A 22,156-nucleotide genomic window follows, 5' to 3' on the forward strand; every position below is an offset into this window, starting at 1 on the left:
GAACTTGAAATAAAAGATACCACCTCTGTTTCATATTTGGATAATTTACTAGAAAACAAAACTTTGTGATAAACGTGATGACTTTAACTTTTCTATCGACAGATTCCCTTACTAATCTAGCAATATACCCTTATCACCTGCATACGGGGTTTATGTCTCCCTGTTGATTTGATAGCTGATACGCAAGAGCATGCTCCACTAACGAACAATTTCTAAAACGGGGCAAGCTATTTGATAAAGTTGATGAAACAATTATATCAACAGTCTCGTTTAATGTCACCATTTCGCAAGTTATATGGTCGATACCATGACCTTGTCAGCAAATATAATCTATCATGAGGTTGAATGTTGACTGGCGTTTTTCATAGTAATTGTTAGGCCATAATTTAACACTGAATTGTCTACGGATTTTTTCGTTTGCCCGAATAGGACAATGAGCACAGGCGGGTGTGACAGGTCCACAGGGGATGCTTACTCCTCAATGGCACCTGATCCAACCTCTGATGTTTTAGAGGTCCGTGTTTGCTCTGCTCCCGATTTGTATAGCTTCAAATGACTTTTGAGCTTGGTTACTGTTCGTTTTCTCCATATTTCAAGTTTAAGTTGAAATATCTTTTAAATATAATTCTAGTATTGCAGTGGTGCACTGTTCAACTACAGATTAATCATTTTCAAAAACTTAAATACGTGTCTATAAACAATAATCTATCATGTCTGTTCTTAGAATTTTAACACACTTTTTATCTTAGAAAAGTGATTTTACTTTTCTATATTTTTTTTTATGAAGAATTGTTTGTTGCACAATCAAATAATTTCAAGGAATAAACATTGTTGAAATTAATGAAAATAGTCATTCCATGGTTTGATTGAATTACTATTTTTCACACTGGATTTGATATAAAAATATCTTGCTCAAATTTGAAATAAAGTTGTGCATTAAAAAATTCTCTGACTAGTCACTAGAGTGACCTTGAATTGTGATTTGTGACCTACAATAATACTTTTATCACGTATCATAAGCTCAGAGGGGACCAAAACTACACGTAATTTGGTTATCGTGATGGATACATACATGTATTTACATCTATATTTTTATAGTTTGTATGGTAAAGCTGTGAAGTAAAAAAGTAAACACGAGGAATAAGTATTAATTTCTTATATTTATAAGGATGATAACCAATCTGGGTCCTAATGCTAATTTCCAGGGCTGTTATCACCTCACCAACATGTAAAACCAATATGATTGAATAAACAAGCAAAGAAGAACACTTGAAGTCATTAAGTATATCGTTTTTAATTTTTGTACATAAACGTAGACCTTAAAATCATGAGAGAGAGAGAGAGAGAGAGAGAGAAATATCGTGATATATTGTTAAATCATTAAAAGTGTGCATGTTGAATTGTTAGTAAGTGTATTCTGCTTGACAGAGTATTATCTTGTTAAAACTCAAGGGACTACAGAAATAGTTCTCATATGGAAACAAATGAATAATAATCTAGTTTAATTGAAAGCTTGAATGAAAATATCTCTAAAATTTACCTTTTTTTCCTCTACAGAAATTTGAATTGTAGTATTACAGCACAGCGATGTAAATTTAATCACGTCATCAACGTTTTGAGGTTTTGAAAAAAAACGTCGACAAATTCTGATTGAATCTGATTGTTAATAATAAATGAATGTCGTCTTTACTTGGTGTTTCACAGACACTATGGATCGATGTCTTACATGGCACTCTATTGCTATACAGTATACTCCTTATTTCTGAGCGAAAGGACGATACCACACAGATTTCAGGGGCGCCACATTCATTTGAAAACGAGAATAATATATAACCTTTAACATGATATAACATATAAAGGTATATTAAAAAATATTAAGTATTGTTCAAAGAGTGTTAATATTTTTCAAACCAAAATATAGATTTATATTTTATTTTGCAAAGCACACAAATAAGATCACCCCTAGGTTTAGACTAAACCGGAAGGAACATGTTCATTGCCGATTGATACCTGGAATATTGAACGATTCTCACTAAAATCGAGATTATCCAAACAAATTTTCTTACGAGAGACTGCACTACACAGCTTCAGATACACGCTGGACATCAAGCCGATAAAACCGGTATCATGAGGTCTCCACTTTTTGCTGTATGCTTCTGTCTTTATTCGCTCTATGGTAAGTTTATATATTTCTTTTATCTGAATAAACACCACAATTTCTCAATTATATTAATACAGGTGCAATCATCAAATTTTTAAAGTTTGTACTTAACAGATTGTGTACAAATTAATTTTTTTTCGCTCTGAAATTGTAATTTTTAATTTTATATGGATTTGAAGATGTGTGCGATATTTAAAGCATTTCTTTCGTTTTCAATCAGAATCTAAAGCATCACCACAAATATTATTCCAGTTTTAAATATGAGTAGCATTCAATCTTTAACATATAATGAGGGTTGATGATGCACATGGTTAAGTCGTCAAAATTAGAAATTTATTTCTGCAATACTATTTTAACATCCATATACACACAGATACATATAAACCTTTAGAGGAAAAAAAACTTATCAGATAAAAATTGGATCTGGTTGCGCATTATTTTGTTTTGAAATACCATACAAAATATCAATTCCATTTTAAATGTGAATTCAACTATATTAATGTCTGAACTAGAATTCAATGATTTTGTGTGGTCTTTTGCAAAAATTACAATATTGACCTGAGGATTCCGTGCAAAAATGGCAGATGGTCATTGACATAGAGGGCAACTATTGATTTGTGTTCGTTAATGAGAGACTACATGTAAATGTTCAAAGAGTTGAGTCTTCATGTACGCTATAATCAATCTTTCATATAGATTGATGAAAATGACGAGATGAGAATGTATTTAATTTGTAAAAATATGGGGATGAAAATTTCAAATTGTTAATTAGTTGTCAGCATTTGACATGAAATCTAGCCCGTAATGTAATTAAAATGTATATTTTCCTTAAAAGTATTAATTTCCTTCCAGCTTAATTACTTAATTAAAGAGTCAAGATGTCAATATTTTTTTTTTTCAAACTTTCGTTAATTTCATTCCTGGAATCAACGAAAAAAATCAACAGCATCTGGCTCAAAAACATGTTTTTTTAGTTAATAAAAGATATTGATATCAGCGACATGGGGTTATATCGAATCCTTTAATTCCTTAATCAACTTGATTAATGATACATTGCGCACTGATGAATTCCTTGGGAGATTTTTATCATCGATCATATTTCGGTTTCTAGAGTTTTTGTGTTGACATTCCCAGATTGAATTCGATCTAAGATAACCAGATAACGCAGATCAATACGAAAACAAATATATAAAAAATGGTCCTATTAGGCTTCCACAAGGAATAATATTCCATGCTACAAATTTCATGCAAACATACAAAAAAGGGGAAAAAAACATTTCCCCGAATTATGCAGTTTATTTTTGACATATAACAGAAAAAAAAAACAAGAAAAAAAATCTTACTTACGTCCAATACTAGATTTGTGAGATAGAGTATCAGACTCCAATTACTTATATCCTTCAAAATTGGACTTACATGAAGAAAAAATTTGAATATTTAACAAACGGTAGAGTTTAATCTTATATATGTAAGATGCTTTATTTTGAAACAGAATGTAACGTATTACATAAATTTTAAATTGAAAAATGTAACTTCCAATCAAACAGAATTAACAAACCTTCCAAGTGGAATTCTAAATAATTTTACAAACCAAGACGTGTCCATTATACCTCCAAAATTGTTTTATTTTCTGTGTTTGTAAATTCAAATCAAAGTTAACATTTGTATTTTCCATTTATATTACAAAAATTAAAAGATCACTAGATTTATTATCATTTTAACAATTCGATGCTTTCTGCGCTATAATGTTTGGAGTAAAGAAAATTTCGTCCCCATTCTCCATTTAAAATGGTTCAACTACTTAAATACCTATTCTATATTGACGCTTTGTTCTTTATTTGACGACTTTTGTTCTTTAATAAACAGTTTATTTCTTGAAACGATCAAGGTAGTCCAATAAGGTACCTGTAATTTTCCAATAAGTCATGAAATATGTCCATTATGAAAATTATTGGACAGTACATGTATTTAACACAGCGCAGACACAATTTGAAGAACAAAAGATGGCGTCATACTAATGTTTGAAACTACTCCGCATTTCGGGAATCAGCTACATTGTACAATGTAGTATAGGTATTTAAAGTAGTGAGCCCTATATATTGATCAGATAGAGTAGTCTTTAGTCAAATTTAGTATTAAAATAATGACCTAACACATGCTATGAAATACAACCCAATGATAGGTTGTATTTACAAACAAGGTAATTATAACGACCATAGAATTTCCAAAAAGCTGATTTAACGGGTTTGTTGAAATCCTGTAACATCAACTTATTTGTCAGTAACTTGCTTTGGCTTAAAATTGATCGTGCTCAGAGCAAGGTCTTGCTAATTGAATCAGTAGGGGGATATAAACACCATATGCAGGTGTTGTTGGAATATTACTACATGAATAAGGGAAGGACGATGGAAAAGCTGAAGTCATCCCGTTTGTCATACAGTATAGTTATTAGTTTGCCATTATCATCTATACTCAGCAAAACATCCAAATAATTAAGAAACAGATGTGGCAGACTCTGTAGTGTCTTTTAGTGCCATAGGAATATATAAACCGGTCGACTAACAAAGGAGCATAATAGGTGCCCATCGAAATTTCAACAGATTGTTGGAAGATCTGGTCTCCAAAGACTACATATATACTTATTAATAATTTTAATGAATGTAACTGAGTTTTTTTTTTCCATTCTAGACAACCCATTTATCTAGGACATTCCACAAAGAATACAATGCATTATTTAGATAAAGGTTATAGGCCGCTACTTAAAACATTTACTCTTTTGTGTTCATAACATACTCTTTGAATTAAATAGAACATATTTTATTGTAATATATATACAATGGTATTGGGCAAAAGTTCTTAAAACTTATTTCGCCCTCTCCCTAAATGAGAAGTCCATTATACATACTCTTTCTCCTTTTCAAGTCAACATCCATTGCATTAGATAAATAATTAAAATAAAGCATCTTTTCTTCTCACAGAATGGACGGTTTTTGGCCTATAACCTTTACATAAATACTTTTGTCTTTTTTTATAATATCGGACTGTCTCAAGTAAATCAAAAAATAAAATTTAAATATAGTTCTGTATACAGTTCAGCATGAAAAAATGTCAAAGTTTTCGTCCTAACGGCCTCAAACTGATACTTTTTCATACAGATATCCAATACGTATACAAATTCTTAGCATTCTTAGATGTTCTTTCTTGGACGTGCATTGCTAAACATTTCTATTTTAGCAAGGGTATTCACATCAAAAGCAGGGAGCTTCACAATATTATGATACTTCTTTTATTCTCCTTAAAGAATACAATTCTGAAGTGTACAACAGAGGCTTCCTCCTTTAGGTGACTTCTTTGCATTCCAATAAATAACCATTACATGCAGATTAATACATCCAGATAGCAAAGTTTTGGTATCTTAAAAACTTCATTGTTCGACCCAAGGAAGGATATTAGCGTCAAATATGACAACAGAGTGGTCCTTTTAACGATGTTTCGTTATCTGGAGATGATTTCCATCATCTTGGGGTTGTTCTATTGTTTCCTTGTTCAATATGTGTGTATAAAAATAGTATTAAAACCAAGCAAAGATTCGCATCCATTTCTTGTGTTAACATAAATTTGAGTTTAATTATGATCATGCCTTCAATACGTTTATTGTTTTCATTTATTAATTGTTCAAATGGGAAACGTCTCTGGAATTGTTGATGTTGTTGTTGTTTTTTTTTTTCATTTAAAAGAAATTATTTTTATAATCACAAGTTAGCATCTCGAATTTTCAAGTTTATAATTTGAATAATGGTTCAAACATATCAAAATGAAAAATGGATTGGAAGAAAAATTCTCTTTCAACTTACTAGCTTCTTTCCAGATTTCAGGCAGAATGTGTACATTTGATTTGCTATAGATAAATTAAATTTAAGTGTTTATACTTTAGCGAGATAAAATATTTCAATTACTCGCAAGATATCATTTTTCTTGTACCAATCATACAATCAGTTATAAGTATCTATACATGTGTAGTTATTAAACACGTGAACTTTATTTTTGTGTCCATACAACCTGCGTTATTTTCAAACGAGAAGTTGTCAATCGCTGTCTATAAATACGCATGAATAAACATTGTTCAAATCTTACAATGTGCAAAATTAAAGCAAATGGTGGTAATCTAACATGTGACAAGTGTGATGCATCGTGAAACTGAAACTGTCTCTATCCTTTTTCCACACTTATGACACGTACGGATTTAACTGACCTGTTATAATACATGTAACTTATTACGAAACTAGAAATTTATATTGTGAGCTTGACAATTCCGTCTGATTGTTAAAATCAATACACATTTTCAAATTATCTGCAAAAAACACAGTCAAGATTTAATTGATATGCAAGATCAAACCGAGGGTTACAAAGTTTGGACACGGATACTTACTTGAGCCAGGATCAGTGCACACATTTTGGTCATTGGCAACATATATTTCGTGACAGAACAACAGACAGGCATGCCAAAAATATGTCACTTTCAGTTGGAAATGTATGCTTAATACTTCCTAATAATACATATGAAATATGCAATCTTTGATTATTAATGCAAGTAGAGTATATTTCCTATTTTCAAAAATCATTCATTGTCTATTTTACAACGCAATTTAGCAAGACAATGTTATTGTGATTGAACAGAATTCTAATCCATATCGTTCTATGTTAAATTTTCTCTTTCCTCGCCAAAATCTTTGGAAGATAGAGTTTTATTTAATGAAAACTATTTATAATTACAAAATGTGGAAAATAATATGATGTAATTTTACATCATATCATATAATTATTATAATGATTATGACATAATTTGTTGTTGCTACTGTCAAAAAAATCATGCATTCTGAGAAACGTTCACTGCATAAATTTATTCTTCATTACTGTAACTATGAACGAAAGAAGAGTTCTAAACAAGTACAGATAAGAACAGAAATGGGTCTGACAATTCAATACTTCGAACACGTGCATACTACTTAGCAGAATGAAATATGGAGAAAACGAACAGTATTCAAGCTCAAAGTCTATCTAAGCAATACAAATGGGGAGCAGAGCAAACACTCATCTACAAAAACAGCAGAGTAGGGATCAGGTGCCATGGAGGAGTAAGCATCCGCTGCCGACCGGTCACATCCACCGTGTACTCCTCTTCATGATCGAGAATAAATGGAAAAATCCGTAGACAATTTAGTGTGTAAATAAGGGCCTAACAATTACTATGTAAAACGTCAGTCAGCATTTGACTTAATGATAGGTTGATTTGCTGACGAGGTCATTGTATCGACCATAAAACTTGCGAAATGATGACTTAAAACGAGACTGTTGATATCCTTGTTTCATCAACTTGTTTATCAATAGCTTGCCTCGTTTTAGAAAATGTTCATACGTAGAGCATGCTCTTTCGTATCCAATCAACTGGAAGACAAAATCCCATATGCAGGTGATAAGGGTATATTGCTACATAAGTAAGGGAAGCTGACGATAGAAAAGTTAAAACCATCACGTTTATCATAAAGTTTTGTTGTTAGGTTACCATTAAAGTCTTTTTTTCTGGTAAAATATCCAAATATGAAACAGACGTGTCAGACTCTGCAGTATAAAAGTTAATCCGATTTGTACATACGCATAAATATTCATCTATCATAATAATTGTGGAAAATAAAGCATATACTTTACACTTGTCTAGCTTCATCAACTGCATGTTGTAGACAGATAATAAATATGTTCCCATGAATTGCAAAGTTGCTCTTATATAAATTATGTTAAGTACTATTAATGTTAATTTTAATATGTATAGTAAGACCTAGTTAAAAAAATTCTGAGAAATCTGTGATGTATTATATAAGAAGAAGATGGTAGCATTTACTTGAAGACCTTTAAGGAATCTACCACAGAATTTACATTTACTTCTTAATTAAGAAATCGGTAGTTCACAATAAAAAAAAAAATACTGTTATGGTAAAGAGCAACGTTGGTTTCGGATGTTACTCGAATTCTGTAAACTCTAAAAACGAATGGGAACGAAAGGTCCTGAAAGTGATATATTGTAAATAACTAAGTAAATAAGTAAAAAAAAATATGATTCAGTAGTTAAAACATTACATTTAAGAAGAAGTTTTATTAATTTGGAGGCGTATTTGGAGATACGTGTATTACACGAGATTGTTGATTTATAAAGATTTTACGAATATTTATCGATATTTATTCGAAAGACCTAAAATTTTTACATGTGACATCATTTCAACGTAAAGGTTAATCTTGTTGGACGATCACGCCATTGAATCCTATAATCAGGCTTGAACTCGTGGTTAGAACAGATCTGAGGTATCTTTTAAAATGAATTTGAAGGAAGACTACACTTGTGTGCCAAGTATTTTTGCGAAAATTTTATAACTTTAACGATGTTTATTTTCCCATTTAATTCTTCGTTTTTTCCTTACCCATTTTCCTTACTTGATGGTTGGACGCTCTAATTCTCGCTTAATTATTGCTTATATGTTCATTTTCGCACATTTTGATACTTGATCGAATGATTAAGCGACTTTGGATTTGCTGACACACATCAAAAATGAATAAGAAATGAAAAAGGCGAAGATAACAGAATAAAAGTCCCTTAACAATTTGAATTTTGCCCTTCTAATTATTCTTTTGTTTTGACCTATTTCCCAATTGATGGATGTTCTCATACTCTATAAAGCTACTGGGTTCATTACTAGTTAATACTTTTTATACTGGTCATTTTCTGAGCTTATTTATCATGATAAAAATAAGAGATTTCGTAAATGAATTCAAGCACGAAATGTACCAGGACACATCTAATCAAATTGATATACAGTAAAAGTGCTGGAAACAAGTCTCTTTCTGCGAAGGGAACAATAAACGGAAAGAATTAGGAAATCGATTGCTCATAGACCAGTCTTTGATGGCCACTATCCATGTTTGCTGGTATGCAAGCTTTCCAAATCGATAATTCGACTGTTCTCTTATCACTTATTATGCGGATCGTGAACTTTGTAATGAATCGATATGTGAAAAGATGTAATTACTGACTTGTAATGGTGGGAATAATTAATAATACACCGCTATGTTTATATTCTCCTTTAACTCAGAGAATGAATCAAATTGTTACTGATATTGTGCCATTAAATTTCTAAAGGGTTTCTATTCATCTAAATATATTTAAATTTACCATTTCTAATCTTACTTTTTATTTCAATTATAGATACATTTGTATTACATTTTAGGTCTAATAACTTATAGTTTTTGTCTGATTATAAGTTTTCTTGAGTATACTTTAAGCATAGCCCTTCTACTCGGTGCAGTAAGGAAATCATTGCCTTATTTGAAACGTAGGTCATTGAAAATTTATTTTGAAGTACTGATTACACTACATGAAATGGTTTCTATAATGTGTATTTGTATAGTCATCTATAAAATTGACTGTGTCCCATAGGCTTGTTTAAGATAAAAAGAAAACTCATAGAAGTGATACATTAAAAGTAGCTGTAGTGTATTGTTTCGAACTGTATATCAAATACGAGTAACACTTTGTAAAAAGATTGTGATTTTACCATAATCTTAACTGTCTTGTTTTAGTCTCGAATTTGCAGTTTTAAGCCGGAGGAAAAATTTTTATTCAATATTTTAACTCTTAAAAACTACATTTTATAATTATTTTTCCAATAATTATTACATCTCACCTTTATGAAGCTGTTTGGCTTCGTGCCATCAGCATGCTGGAAGCTTGCATTGTCCATAACAGGGTAGTACACAGGGAAAAGTGGCTCACATGATTTTCATGCGTTTTCCTTTTCGCATGAAATTTGTGCAAAAATTATACAAAAATCATGCGAAAAGTCCCACATGCGAATTTCATACAATTTTGTTTAGAGAATGTTCATGCGAATTTCATGCGACTCAAATTTCACATGATATCATGCGAATTTCAATATGTTCTGTTATTCATCTGAAAATCGTGTGATATTCACATAAATATTACGCAATATTCATAGAAATAGAAGAGGAAGATATCATATGAATTACTGAGTTAGTTTTTTATTCTTTAGAAATGCAATACAAAATACAAATCATTTAAACAAGGAGCATACTATATTTAAAAACTGTGCTATGACAAAGATTAATACTTACCTCTCCTCCCTCGCCCCAAAAATGTCTCTGATATAAAATGCAACTTTAGTTGGAAAGTTGTATGCGTGTTCACAACAGATAAACAGATTCATTGTCTCTTCTAAAAATATTAATATTAATGTGGACTTATAAGGATGATTTTGTATATATACTGTACATGTATTTCATGCCAACACTTTAACAAACACATTTCACCAAAGTTTATTAAATAACAATCCAATAGGAATTGTGTTTGGATTTCTTACTGAGATACCAAAAAATATATAACCAGGGGAAAGGATTTGAATTTGACATTATTAAAGAATTATGAAAAAAGAATGATAATTCTTTCATTTTATTTCGAGTCAAACTTTGATTTCTTTATGATTTAATTTTGTATTTTGAATTTTTACGAATTTTTTTTGTTTATTTTTCATTTGTTTGTTGTTTGTTTTTTTGTTTTTTTGTTCGTGTGTGTGTGTGTTTAATTTTTTCATTAAGTACCTAATGATTAAGATGTTCTTAAGTTTGGTCAAAGAGAACGATGTATGCAGGTGAAACAACATATTGGCGTTATATTGCTGACACGTCATACTAGATGTACATGATTTGGATGAATTCTTTGTTGTAAACATGCTGATGCCAGTTTTTTAATTTTTCATTCAGATCTGATGCTTTTAAGTAAGGGGGAATCATAAACAATAGGGGGATAGTAATAGCTTGGCCTCAAAATGAAGGCAGTGGTGGTCTGACCCCCTTTAGTGCCAATTCGTTCTGGCATTACAGTTGTATTAGTCACCCTGAATTCCCCTATTGTGCTATTAAACTGAATTTCATTGTTGGTCAATTGTTACGCAATTGATAGCCAGATACATACCAAATGGAAATTTTAATGAAAGCGCCACATAGTGTGATATTAGAATTAAACATCAACCAAGCGTTTGAAATCAGGGAAATCTCAGTGTGTACTAAGAGTACAATATGAAATGAGGTTTTTCCTTGTAAATTATTTTGCAAATGAGATGGATAACATAAGAAATCCCAAACCAGCCTTAGCTAGCAGTCTTTGGTCTTTATTTATGCGACAAGACAGTATTGATGCGTTATTTTCATCTTAATAGAACATGATATTATAGACAGTAGTATGATAATTCGGGTATAGTTTATTGTATTTCTGATATCTTGTTAGAGATTTTTTTTCTGACTGTAGCTCTGAACAGAATCTTAATTATAGGAATCACGTCTCTCGCTCTCGTCACTGCAAGTTGTTGTAGAAACGATTAATATTTGAAACAGGACTTGGTGTATTCAACTCAGCACTGCTAACCGACATAATATGATCACGAGAAAGAAACAGATTATTTTTAAGTGTGCTTGAAAATCAATTTTCAAGCATTAATGACAGTAATTGCAATCAAACTTTTAAAGGTTCATGAAACCCAACTATTTAATTGTTTTATGATATTTTTAAGGATCATCGAAATTTTGTTACTCCACAATAGACGTGGATATGCTTTATTATTCGCATCATCCGGTTCTCATGCTATCTGATTATTGATCAGATTTCAACTCTGTTTTGATTTACAAATCATTCCTTTGCTAATCTTTCATTATTTTTTTCGTTTTAAAACATTTAGTCAAATATGCTATGTGAAATGTTTAAGTGCACATTAAATTATATGTTTACAAAAAAGCTAAGCTTTTACATTAAGTACCAATGGTTTCAATCGACGATAAAACCTAAATTTCTATCTTTAAAAACGTTTTATTAGTTGACAAATTGAAATAGATTACTGGTACAGTACTTCCTTGTTGCTAGGTCATCTTCAGTATTTCTCCGGAAGCAATAAAATTTTACGTCATCAATCCCACAGGCACTGAAAGAAAGATCTTTCTTTGTTAGTTAATGGCCCCAGACTAAGCAGACTCTTAGCACGGGAAATGAAACATTAGAATGCGATGTAAGCTTGCATAGCCCCTGTTCCAAATGATTAGATGTCTTTGTGAACACTGTTTAATAAAATGCGTCATCATCACTCGATGGTGATTTTAATCAAAGATGAAATTTGCTGAGCCAAAACAAGTCTATCGATGCTAAGGAATCAGTTACTTTTTTGGTCAGTTTTAGGAAAGCATCGTATACTTACGATATCAACCGTTCAATAACACTTTAGAAATGTAAACGAGTGAATTAAAGTTTATGGATTTTCAAGCAATGTTTTTAATGAATAATGCCTTTTTTAACAGATAAAAAAAATATAATTCATTAACATTAAAAAATAAATATTTTAATTTTATCTGTTATTAGCATTGCTTTTTAAAAGTTTTAGGTCAATACAGTACTTACATTTTTTAAAACTAAATTTATTACATTTATTGCAATATTTTTTCCTCTTAAATTTGTCATAAAGAAGATGGGTGAACAAGCAAACAAAATGCCTAGTATGCGACAACTTAGAAAGTGAAAAAATTAAATCTCAATGTTGATAAAATTTTCTTTGATATTTCATTTGACATTAACGTATACTTTAAGTAAAATCTCAGCTCTTTGCAAATATCTCACAAAGATTGACATGAAAAAGCATACACACACACACCAAAGAGGTCAAAAATTATCATTTTTTCATACTAAAAAAGAATTTTTCCATATGAGTGGGTCATTGCTACATTTTTTTTAAAGATTAAAATACACATTTAAATAAGAAAGCCCTAGCACCAACTATTCAAAAGTTATGACGAAGGTTAAAGTTTTGTAAAAGTAGGTCAAATTCAAAGGTCAAGGTCAAAGGGTCAAAGCTGTTGAAATCCAAAGAAAGGTCTTGTCACAAGGAGTACATAAGTGAAGTTTGAAAGCCCTAGCACCAACTGTTCAAAAGTTATGGCCAAGGTTAAAGTTGAGTAAAATTTTGCAAAAATGGGTCAAACTCCAAGGTCAAAGTCAAAAGGTCAAATATGATGGAACCCAAAGAAAGGTCTTATCACAAGGAATACACGTGTGAAATATGAAAGCTATAGCTCCATCCAATCAAAAGTTATGAGGAATGTTAAAGTTTTTGCGGACAAACAGACAGACAGATAGTCAGACGGACGGACAGGGCAAAAACTATATACCCCCGAATCTTCGATACGGGAGCATGAAAATATAGTTTTTGTGTAAATTTTGAGAAACTGGGTTTATCAATGGTATGTTGTATTTTTTTTAAATATTAACCATGGTTCATAAGTTCTATTTTACATAGTATAAATCACAGTTACTAGTAATATTTAGTTAATTATAATTTCCACTTGGAAACTAGTACTTCAAATTACATTTATTGGGATTTTTATTGAACCAGGACCCCTCGATTACGAAGCGAGCGCCCTACTACTAGGCTGGAACAAAAAAAAAGATTTATTATTTTGTTTTTAAATAGAATACTAGCACAAATCTTTCAGTTGTTTATTTTTACAAAAATATTAATCGCCAGTGGAAATGTTTGAATTTTTATTGCTTTTGGAAATCAATATGCATGAGTAAATTTATACAAGAAACGGTGGAATGTTCATGATATAAAAGTCAAAAGCTGTTAAATCATTTAACCTTCAGGCTTGTTTGCTGATGCAGCATTGTTAAACGTAAGTGAAAAGTGCTCCCATAGGCTTAATGAAAGCAACGCAAATAATTCAAAGCTTGCCGCTTTTAATATATAAAATGTCATTTATGAAAATTGGATTCTACATCTGAGAGAGAGAGAGAGAGGGAGAGAGAGAACATAAGTACAATTTGTATATTTTGGGGTGAATTTTTATTAATCAGATAGGTTAGCAATGATGCTATCTGTAATTCGATACATTCAAAAAATATTGAAAGCTGGTGCAGTATATTTTGGAAATACGTATAATTTGCCATTTTTCAATTCAAATAAATATATGATATTCTCTAATTATTATATACGAAACGTTTTGATATGCGGAATCTGGAATAGAAGGTCTGTTAGAATGAGTGGCTTAGCACGATGACAATTTTTAGCTCTGCTTGTCAGAGACCAGAGGAGCTTACATATATGCGATGAAAAGGTGTCTATTACCCGTCTGTCTGTCTGTAAACATTTTTTTTCGAAATGCTACTCCTACAGTTTTGGTCTGATTTCAATATTTTTTACACAAATAGACTATACTAAAATGCATTCTTCTATTTATAGGTTTTGCATTTTTAATGGTGTTGCAATGGTTTTAAAAAATAAAATTTCAGTGAAAGTCTTTGAAAACACTACTCCTCCTACAGTACGAAAACTAAGACTCTTTACACTTAGATATATAATTCTGTGTATTGATTTTTGATTTTGATGAATAGTGTTCGTGGTTACCAAAAATATAATATTCTTTGAAATTGTTTCAAAAGTCTACTCCTACAGCTTTAGTCTGATTGCAATAAAATTTGCCACACAAAGAGACTTAATCAAGGATCATTATTCTATTTATCGCTGTTACCATAGTTTCAAGTCCAAGTGCTACTTTTCTCTTCCTTTGTTATAAGTAGAAACCAGTAAAACTACAGTCTCGTCAGAGACTGCTCTTTCACGTGACATCTTCAATAGTCTGTCATTTTATGAATGTATACCACTGTATTAAAAATATAACGATATAAAATTGAATAAATTTTGACAATGTATAGTAGATTTATATCATGAAAATTCATAGAAACTTTCTATTTTCATAAAGAACAGTATCATTTTGATAAATGGTGAATGTTGCTATATTGTCATTGTTTTTCATATTGCTAACTTAATATTTTTCTTTTTTAATTTTCGTTGCAGTTTCAGGAGCACCAGTAGAGATCAAAGCAAAGGCAAGTAATTGAATATTTATTTTTAATTGCAATGACCTCATTAATTCATACGAGTACTCACCAGATGTCAACCTTAACAGAATCTTGTTATTAAATGTGTTGATTTGCATTACAATCACATTTCATCAATTGGCAACAATAGATTTATATGCAAAAAGCAGACTGGTAATTCAGAACTTTAGGAAAAAAGGTAAATATTAATTGAAATACATGGAGATAACGAACAGTATTCAAGCTCAAAAGTCCATTAAACAATACAAAATAGGAGGAAAGCAAACACGGGCCTCCAAAACATCAGAGGTGGGATCAGGTGCCATGGAGGAGTGAGCATCTCCTGCCGACCGGTCACACCCGCCGTGTGCTCCTTGTCATATCGGGAAATAACGGAAAAATCCGTCGACAATTCAGTGTGTAAATAATGGCCTAACAATTAGTATGAAAAACGTCAGTCAGCATTTGACTCAATGATAAATCGTATTTGCTGACAAGGTCATTATATCGACCATAGAACTTACCAAATGATGACTTTAAACGAGACTGTTGATATTCTTGTTTCATCAACTTGTTTGTCAATAATTTACTTCGTTTTAGAAATTGTACATACGTAGAGCATGCTCTTGCGTATCGAATTAACTGAGAGATATAAACCCCGTATGCAGGTGATGAAGGTATATTGCTGCATAAGTAAGGGAAGTTGACGATTGAAAAGTTAAAGTCATCACGTTCATCATAAAGCTTGGTTGTTAGATAGATGATTTAAATAATGATATGTTTATCAGGATGATATTGAAGAGTTAGATCTTTACAAACTTAAGCCTACGAGTGGAGAAAGAGGAACGTATACAGAGCAACAGAATAAATCCAGCGACGAACAGTCACCGAGTCAAGTCATCATTGGAGATGAAGTTAGAGAAGAAGAAAAAGAGAATGCTGAGGAAGAGAGCTTAAACAGCTTACTTAGGACTGTGTTGATCACACTGAGGGATCATCCTGATATTGTTATGGATATCCTTCAAGGTAGCATGGCGGACATACAATATTTATTCAATAAAATACATTTCTGCGTGAAAAGATATAGTTGTTCAAGGGTTCGTTTTGTACTAAATATTGACATTTTAAAAAAAAAAAATTCTTGATTGATGGCTGTTTGTATACCAGTATATTACCTAGATTTTTTACAAAGAAATTTAAGAAAATCGTTTATGATGTTAGTGGAAATCAATCTTGTGTTATAGCACTTGAAGATATTTAATTTAAAAAGGAGTAAATAAAGATAAATGAAGATTTTTTTTAAATTTTTTATTTCATTTTATTGCATTTCAGACGAAGAAAGAAAGAATATGGACTTTCAGCGACCACCAGAACAGTTGGATATGGTAATCATATAATGATGTTTAAGTCAAATAAGATACATATTGAAATGAAGCAATATTGACAAACCATGAATCGTAACACTTTCAAACAGAGACAGTCCAGATTGTTCATTCAGTTATCTTAGTGAACACTACAAATAGATAATATTATACCAAGCTTTATTTAGTTATTCAGTTTTTTTAATTTTTAGGAGCCAAAGCGAGTTCAAAAGAAAGGAGGTGAAATGTATAAGGCCTTAGGAGATTCAAGTGGTTTGTTGATTTTGAAAATAAAGTCTTCTATGAAATGACATGTCTTCTATACCGCCGCTATGTACATGAATTCATTTTGAATTCTATTTCTGAAAATTAATTTCTTTGTAGAATCTTCAGATTCATCGGACGAATCTCGGGAAAACTCGGATTCACGTGATGCGAGCTACTATAAGAATAAGTATGACAAATCTTCAAAATCTTCTCAAGATTCCGAAGAAAGTAGAGAATTGGATTTAGCTCATTATTATAAACAGAAATATAGAAAATCTGAAGATGATGACACAGGAAGTAGTGTCTCTAATGATGAAGATGACAGGGAAGAAAATAAAAAGTCAACAGTTCCTTTGGATAAAAGAGTCCCCGAACAACCAGAGGAAACCATAGATATTACGTCTCTTCCTGATGGAAATGACGTAGATTTAACGGATATGATTTCAGAGGGAGGACTGGAGGACCTGCCTGAGTATATAGAGTGGAAAAATAAACTACCAAAGCCAAGCAAGTTACTTACTTCCGATGTAAGTATCATTTAAAAACGCTTTGCTTATAGAATATAAATATAATAATATACAGTAAACTTTATACACAAAAATAAACTTTCTATAATTTACAATTGTGTCAGTTTTATAAACATTTAAAATTTGCTAATCATAAAACATGTATATTATTTTGATGACCTTAGTACTTAGAATTAAATATTTGAAAAATACAAATTTTAAATAATAACATTCTGAAGATGACTTTTAAATATCCTAAATGAATACTATGAATCGTTTTTTATTCGCGACAACTTAACTTTTGTGTTATTCCACGAGATTGTTTTGATTCGGAAATAAAGTTGTCGTGAATAATTACAGAATATAACTTAATACTTATACCCAGAGACTAAAAATAATGATATTATCACTTGAAAACAAAGCTACGCGAAATATCTGTTTAACTATAAATCTTATCACAAATTTTTCAGGGTTCCCTGAATCTCGGGAAAATTGCTCCTGGATTCATTCAGACATCCACGAAACTTGAAGAGCAAAACACACAACCAAGAAGCAAGGCTTTAAAACCAGTCGTCACAGAGGCACAAATGTCACAAAATAGTGGCAAGGTGGACAAGGGATCGTATACAGAGAACAAATCAGAGACGAACCAGACAAATGAGAAATCTTCCATTGATAAGTCAAAAGATTCATAACACCGTGTAAGTAAATATGTTGACATTTGAATTAAATGTGAGAATTTTATTTTCATTCAAAAAACTCTTTACAAAAAAGTAAACATATACTATTTATACAATGTTATTGTTATTTTGCATGTACTACAATAGACAACATTGCAAACGCACCACTTGTTATTCTTATTTATGAATTGAACATTTGCCTGATCGGTACTAGTATATATAATATGCAATTTTTTCTAAAACAGTGGGATTGATAAATGTCTTGGTATCATGACAAGACCCTTAAATGAACTTCTTGCCCGAAAACTTATTTCCCGACGTGCACTGCGCACCGTTTCTGCCCAGGTCACCAAAGGTGGTCCGTGAGTTTGCCACAGAAGCAGTCTCCCAGTTACCGGTAAAATTCGAATAACATATACAGCTATTGACTATAATATCGCCTAGTAGTCATCCAGTGCCTTGGTGTCCATACCATTAACCATGTAACTTAAATAAAGTTTTAAGTTTTTTAGCCATTTTAGCCAGTCGGTCGGGAGAGGGAAAACGAATTTTTTTTTTTTCACTTGAAGAAAGATGAAAATGGTTTGAAAATGCGTATGATTGAATTAGAGATAATAAAGTTCTTACATAACTGACTTAGAGATAGGTCTAATTGAATTGAACCTATATACGTGTATTTAAAAACAAAATAATCATCAATGAAAATTACCCTTCAACTACCAATGATAATACCAATATTAAAAGAGAAAATTTATGAGAGTGAAATATGAAGTTATTGAACAGTCATCAAGCTTGAAAGTCCATTAAAACAATTTGGAGTAGAAGAAACACCTACTTCTAAAAACATCAGAAGTGGGATCAGGTGCCATTGAGGAATAAGAGAGTTCCATTGTCCACATCTTTATTGCTGTTCAATTCACGTTTGGTTGATTTTCCTCTTTCCTTGTACTTATTATGCCTACATTTGTACCCACCGTAATTATTTCAGATTGATTCCGTTTTGAAAAGAATCGCTCTTTTGTTGTCTTTGGAATTTTCCACCCCTTTCAGGGATGATTTATTACTTTCATTATTGCAATGTTTAATTCTATCGAAATATAATTGAATTTAACATCAAATCCATAAGGGAATGTTTATTTGTTTAGATGCAGTCTCGTTTGAAGTCATCATTTCGCAAGTTTTATGGTCGATACAATGACCTTGTCAGTACATACAACCTACATATATCATTGCATCAAATGCTGAAGTTTTTCATACTTATTGTTAGGTCATTATTTATAAACTGAACTGTCTACGGATTTTTCCATTTTTTTCCCTATCATGACAATGAGCTCACGGCGGGTGTGACCGGTTGGCAGGGGATGCTCACTCCGCCATGGCACCTGATCCCACCTCTAAATTTTGAGGTCCGTGTTTGCTCTGCTCCAAATTTGTATTGTTTCATTGGACTTTCGAGATTGAATACTGTTCGTTATCTTCATATTTCATGCTAACTAAGAATACATGTGTGAATTATATAGTGCATTCTCTTTCAGTTGTTTCAGGATGCCAGCTATGAGACCCAATGTCAGTTAATTTAAGATATTAAAATAACTATCAATTTCAAAATATTGAAATACATATACACTTCGCTTTCAAATCAAAATACCTATCAATTTCGAAAGTATTTTTGTAAAACACAATGTACTCCTGATCCTCTGATTGTAGATATATATAACTGAATTTCAGATTTGTTTTGAGTTTCCAATTAAATACATGTACATCAAGTTACAGTTTTTCACGTAGGTGTTAGATGAAAATTGTGAAAGTGTGTTAGGCAATCCGTGTTTTTTCTTCCATTCTCTGAATTTTTACATGATTAAGTATCTACACTTTTAATTCGTTTGCAACCTAAGTATTTTCAGCTATTATTGATGTATACAAAATCATGGCGGAACCGAGGGTGTCTCCTGAAGGAACATAATTATTAAACATAGTCTTTTTCAATAAAAGCTATCTTATTCTCCAGCACTTCAACTACATTATTTTGTGATAATTACAATCTTTAAATTAAATCCATTCCTTGAACATTTTGACTGATTTCTTTATTCTTTGCAGGCAGCGGGAAGAAATTCTAAGAGTATTTATCGCGTCAAGAAGAAGGACACCTTTTGTTATTTTTAGAAAAAATTATATAAATCACTCTTTATCCATATCGGAAGAACAGCTTTTATATGATTTACATGTAATGTCTGTTCTCTTTTGTTTGGTACTATCTTTTTGCTAATGATAAATGTTATAATATGAGCTTGTAATACGATATTGTTGTATAATTTTTGTTTAATTGAACTAAATTTAAAAAAAAAAATGGTTTGATATCATTATGTTTGATTTAGAAATTATTATGGTTGGGTATATTTTTAAAGATTTATCCTATTAAAATTTATAATGTTAATCTTGTTTAAGAATATATATATATATATATATATATATATATATATATATATATATATATATATATATATATATATATATATATATATATATAAAATGGAGAGTAGTTCTTAGTTATCAATATTTCGTATTTTTATTGTTTTTGATGAAACTAAAAAGTGATGTTTTAATATTGCTCCATACACACTAGCCACTACTTGGAAACACTGCATTTACGTGAACACATGTAATCAAAAATAGTTAATACTCTTAAGTTCAAGGATGGTGTTTGTGGCAAGTAGTTTCTAGTTATCAATATTTCATCTTGTTATTGTTTTTTGATGAAACTAAATGGTCCTAAATGGAATTGTTGAATTTTCTTGTTATTGTGTAATAAGCCATGTTTATGGGAAATCAATAAATATATTCGTAACAAATGGATTATTGCTGAGTTTTTCACAAGAATAAATTGATATTTTCTGTACGCTCTATCAGATATTTCAATCAAAAAGCAATTTTTCACACGACGAATGTAATAATCGAGATAAAGTGCATTTCTGCAAATACCAAAATTGTCATTTTTGATATTTCTAACCATAAAACCATCATATGATTTTGTTTTTCACAATATTCTCTTCAGATGAAAAATTAAGCGCAATATTCGGTAACTTGGTTGAATTTTTTTTTATTGCACCATCAAGAAAAGATCTTGATGCGTCAAAGACCAAAATTCTATTCTGAAATGAGAATTAAATACTAAGTTCATATTTTGTCCTGGTAGAAGATAATGTACTAAATATTATGCATTATGATTGATGATAAATGAGCCTACTAAATCATCAACTATTGAATTTTCCTACAATTGCAGAGAAAATTGTATATAGCTTTACACCCATTATCTCCCATTAAATGGAACATAATGTACACGGATATGTTTCCTTTGTAAGTATGTTACTACTGAAAACATTGGTATATAAACTACGAGGGTTGATCCAAAAATTCGTGGAATTTCTTTCTTAAATTTTATTGTGACGTGTTTAAAGCAAACAAAAGACATATCTATAAAATAGAGCCATTATGCATCAATACTGGAAAATTTCACTACATTCCAATTAGCGTTAAGATCACACGAGCTTTTTTAACATGGACAGTTGTAAAATCCGGGGGAGACTTTGACGTAACGTCAAGTTAGGTATGTCACGTCACGTTCTAGGGGCATCTCACCCTCACGTTCAAACGGACTTAGAAATTCTACGAAACACTGCATTTTTTTCTCCATTTCTGCCTTCGAGGAAAGCCTGGGTACCCATTTCGCACCCACTTTCTTCATATTGCGATCATTTTTTTAAATACGCTCTGTCGTTCCAAATGATGTTCGATTTCAGTAGCAATGTCAAGCACAGTGCATCGGCGGTCCACGTCCATAAACGCTTTGAATTTGTCTACGAAGAAAGAACGACCTTCCAATAGGGTGCTAGACCTTTCATCATTATCGGAAGTTCTATTTTCCTTAAATTTCTTACGCCACTTGAAAACCAGTTGCTTACTGTACTCTTTTTCTGTCTGTATCATTAATATATGTATCTAAGTCAGAGTGTATCCGACATTTTCACAAATCATATTTACTGACAGAATTTCGACGTTGTCTAACGATGTCATAATAATCAATAAATTATCAATTAAAAAATTAAATATCCAGTAAAATGGATAAAACTTTCACACAAAGGTTTATAAAAGTCCAAGCAATCGTAATTATGATATCATTTTCGTTTTATATGGCACTTAGAGCATTT

At 31.2% G+C, this 22,156-nt stretch overlaps 1 protein-coding gene across 3 annotated transcripts; it reads left to right on the forward strand.

Annotated features, from left to right (window-relative positions):
- The first annotated feature begins 1,979 nt into the window (after window positions 1-1,979).
- Window positions 1,980-20,336, forward strand: LOC133183623 (dentin sialophosphoprotein-like). Of its 3 annotated transcripts, none has more exons than XM_061318555.1 (8): window positions 1,980-2,176; window positions 15,115-15,146; window positions 15,926-16,163; window positions 16,470-16,522; window positions 16,711-16,771; window positions 16,883-17,292; window positions 17,742-17,972; window positions 20,049-20,336. In XM_061318555.1, exons 1-7 carry the CDS (start codon window positions 2,128-2,130, stop codon window positions 17,964-17,966), a joined length of 1,068 nt encoding a protein of 355 aa, XP_061174539.1. In that variant the 5' UTR covers window positions 1,980-2,127; the 3' UTR covers window positions 17,967-17,972; window positions 20,049-20,336. The 3 variants fall into 3 exon arrangements, with proteins under 3 accessions (XP_061174539.1, XP_061174540.1, XP_061174542.1); XM_061318556.1 differs by having other exon boundaries at window positions 20,053-20,336; XM_061318558.1 differs by having other exon boundaries at window positions 15,962-16,163.
- The last annotated feature ends 1,820 nt before the right edge of the window (window positions 20,337-22,156 follow it).

Source organism: Saccostrea echinata, unplaced genomic scaffold, assembly GCF_033153115.1.
Source record: "Saccostrea echinata isolate AGI-Se365-2 ecotype Australia unplaced genomic scaffold, CSIRO_AGI_Sech_v1 ptg000009l, whole genome shotgun sequence".
NCBI classification, from domain to species: domain Eukaryota; kingdom Metazoa; phylum Mollusca; class Bivalvia; order Ostreida; family Ostreidae; genus Saccostrea; species Saccostrea echinata.

Coding starts and splice junctions, on each gene's coding strand:
- LOC133183623 (XM_061318555.1), top strand. CDS start 2,128: ATGAGGTCTCCACTTTTTGCTGTATGCTTCTGTCTTTATTCGCTCTAT. Junction 15,147..15,925: donor CAGTAGAGATCAAAGCAAAG/GCAAGTAATTGA, acceptor TATGTTTATCAG/GATGATATTGAAGAGTTAGA. Junction 16,523..16,710: donor CACCAGAACAGTTGGATATG/GTAATCATATAA, acceptor TTTAATTTTTAG/GAGCCAAAGCGAGTTCAAAA.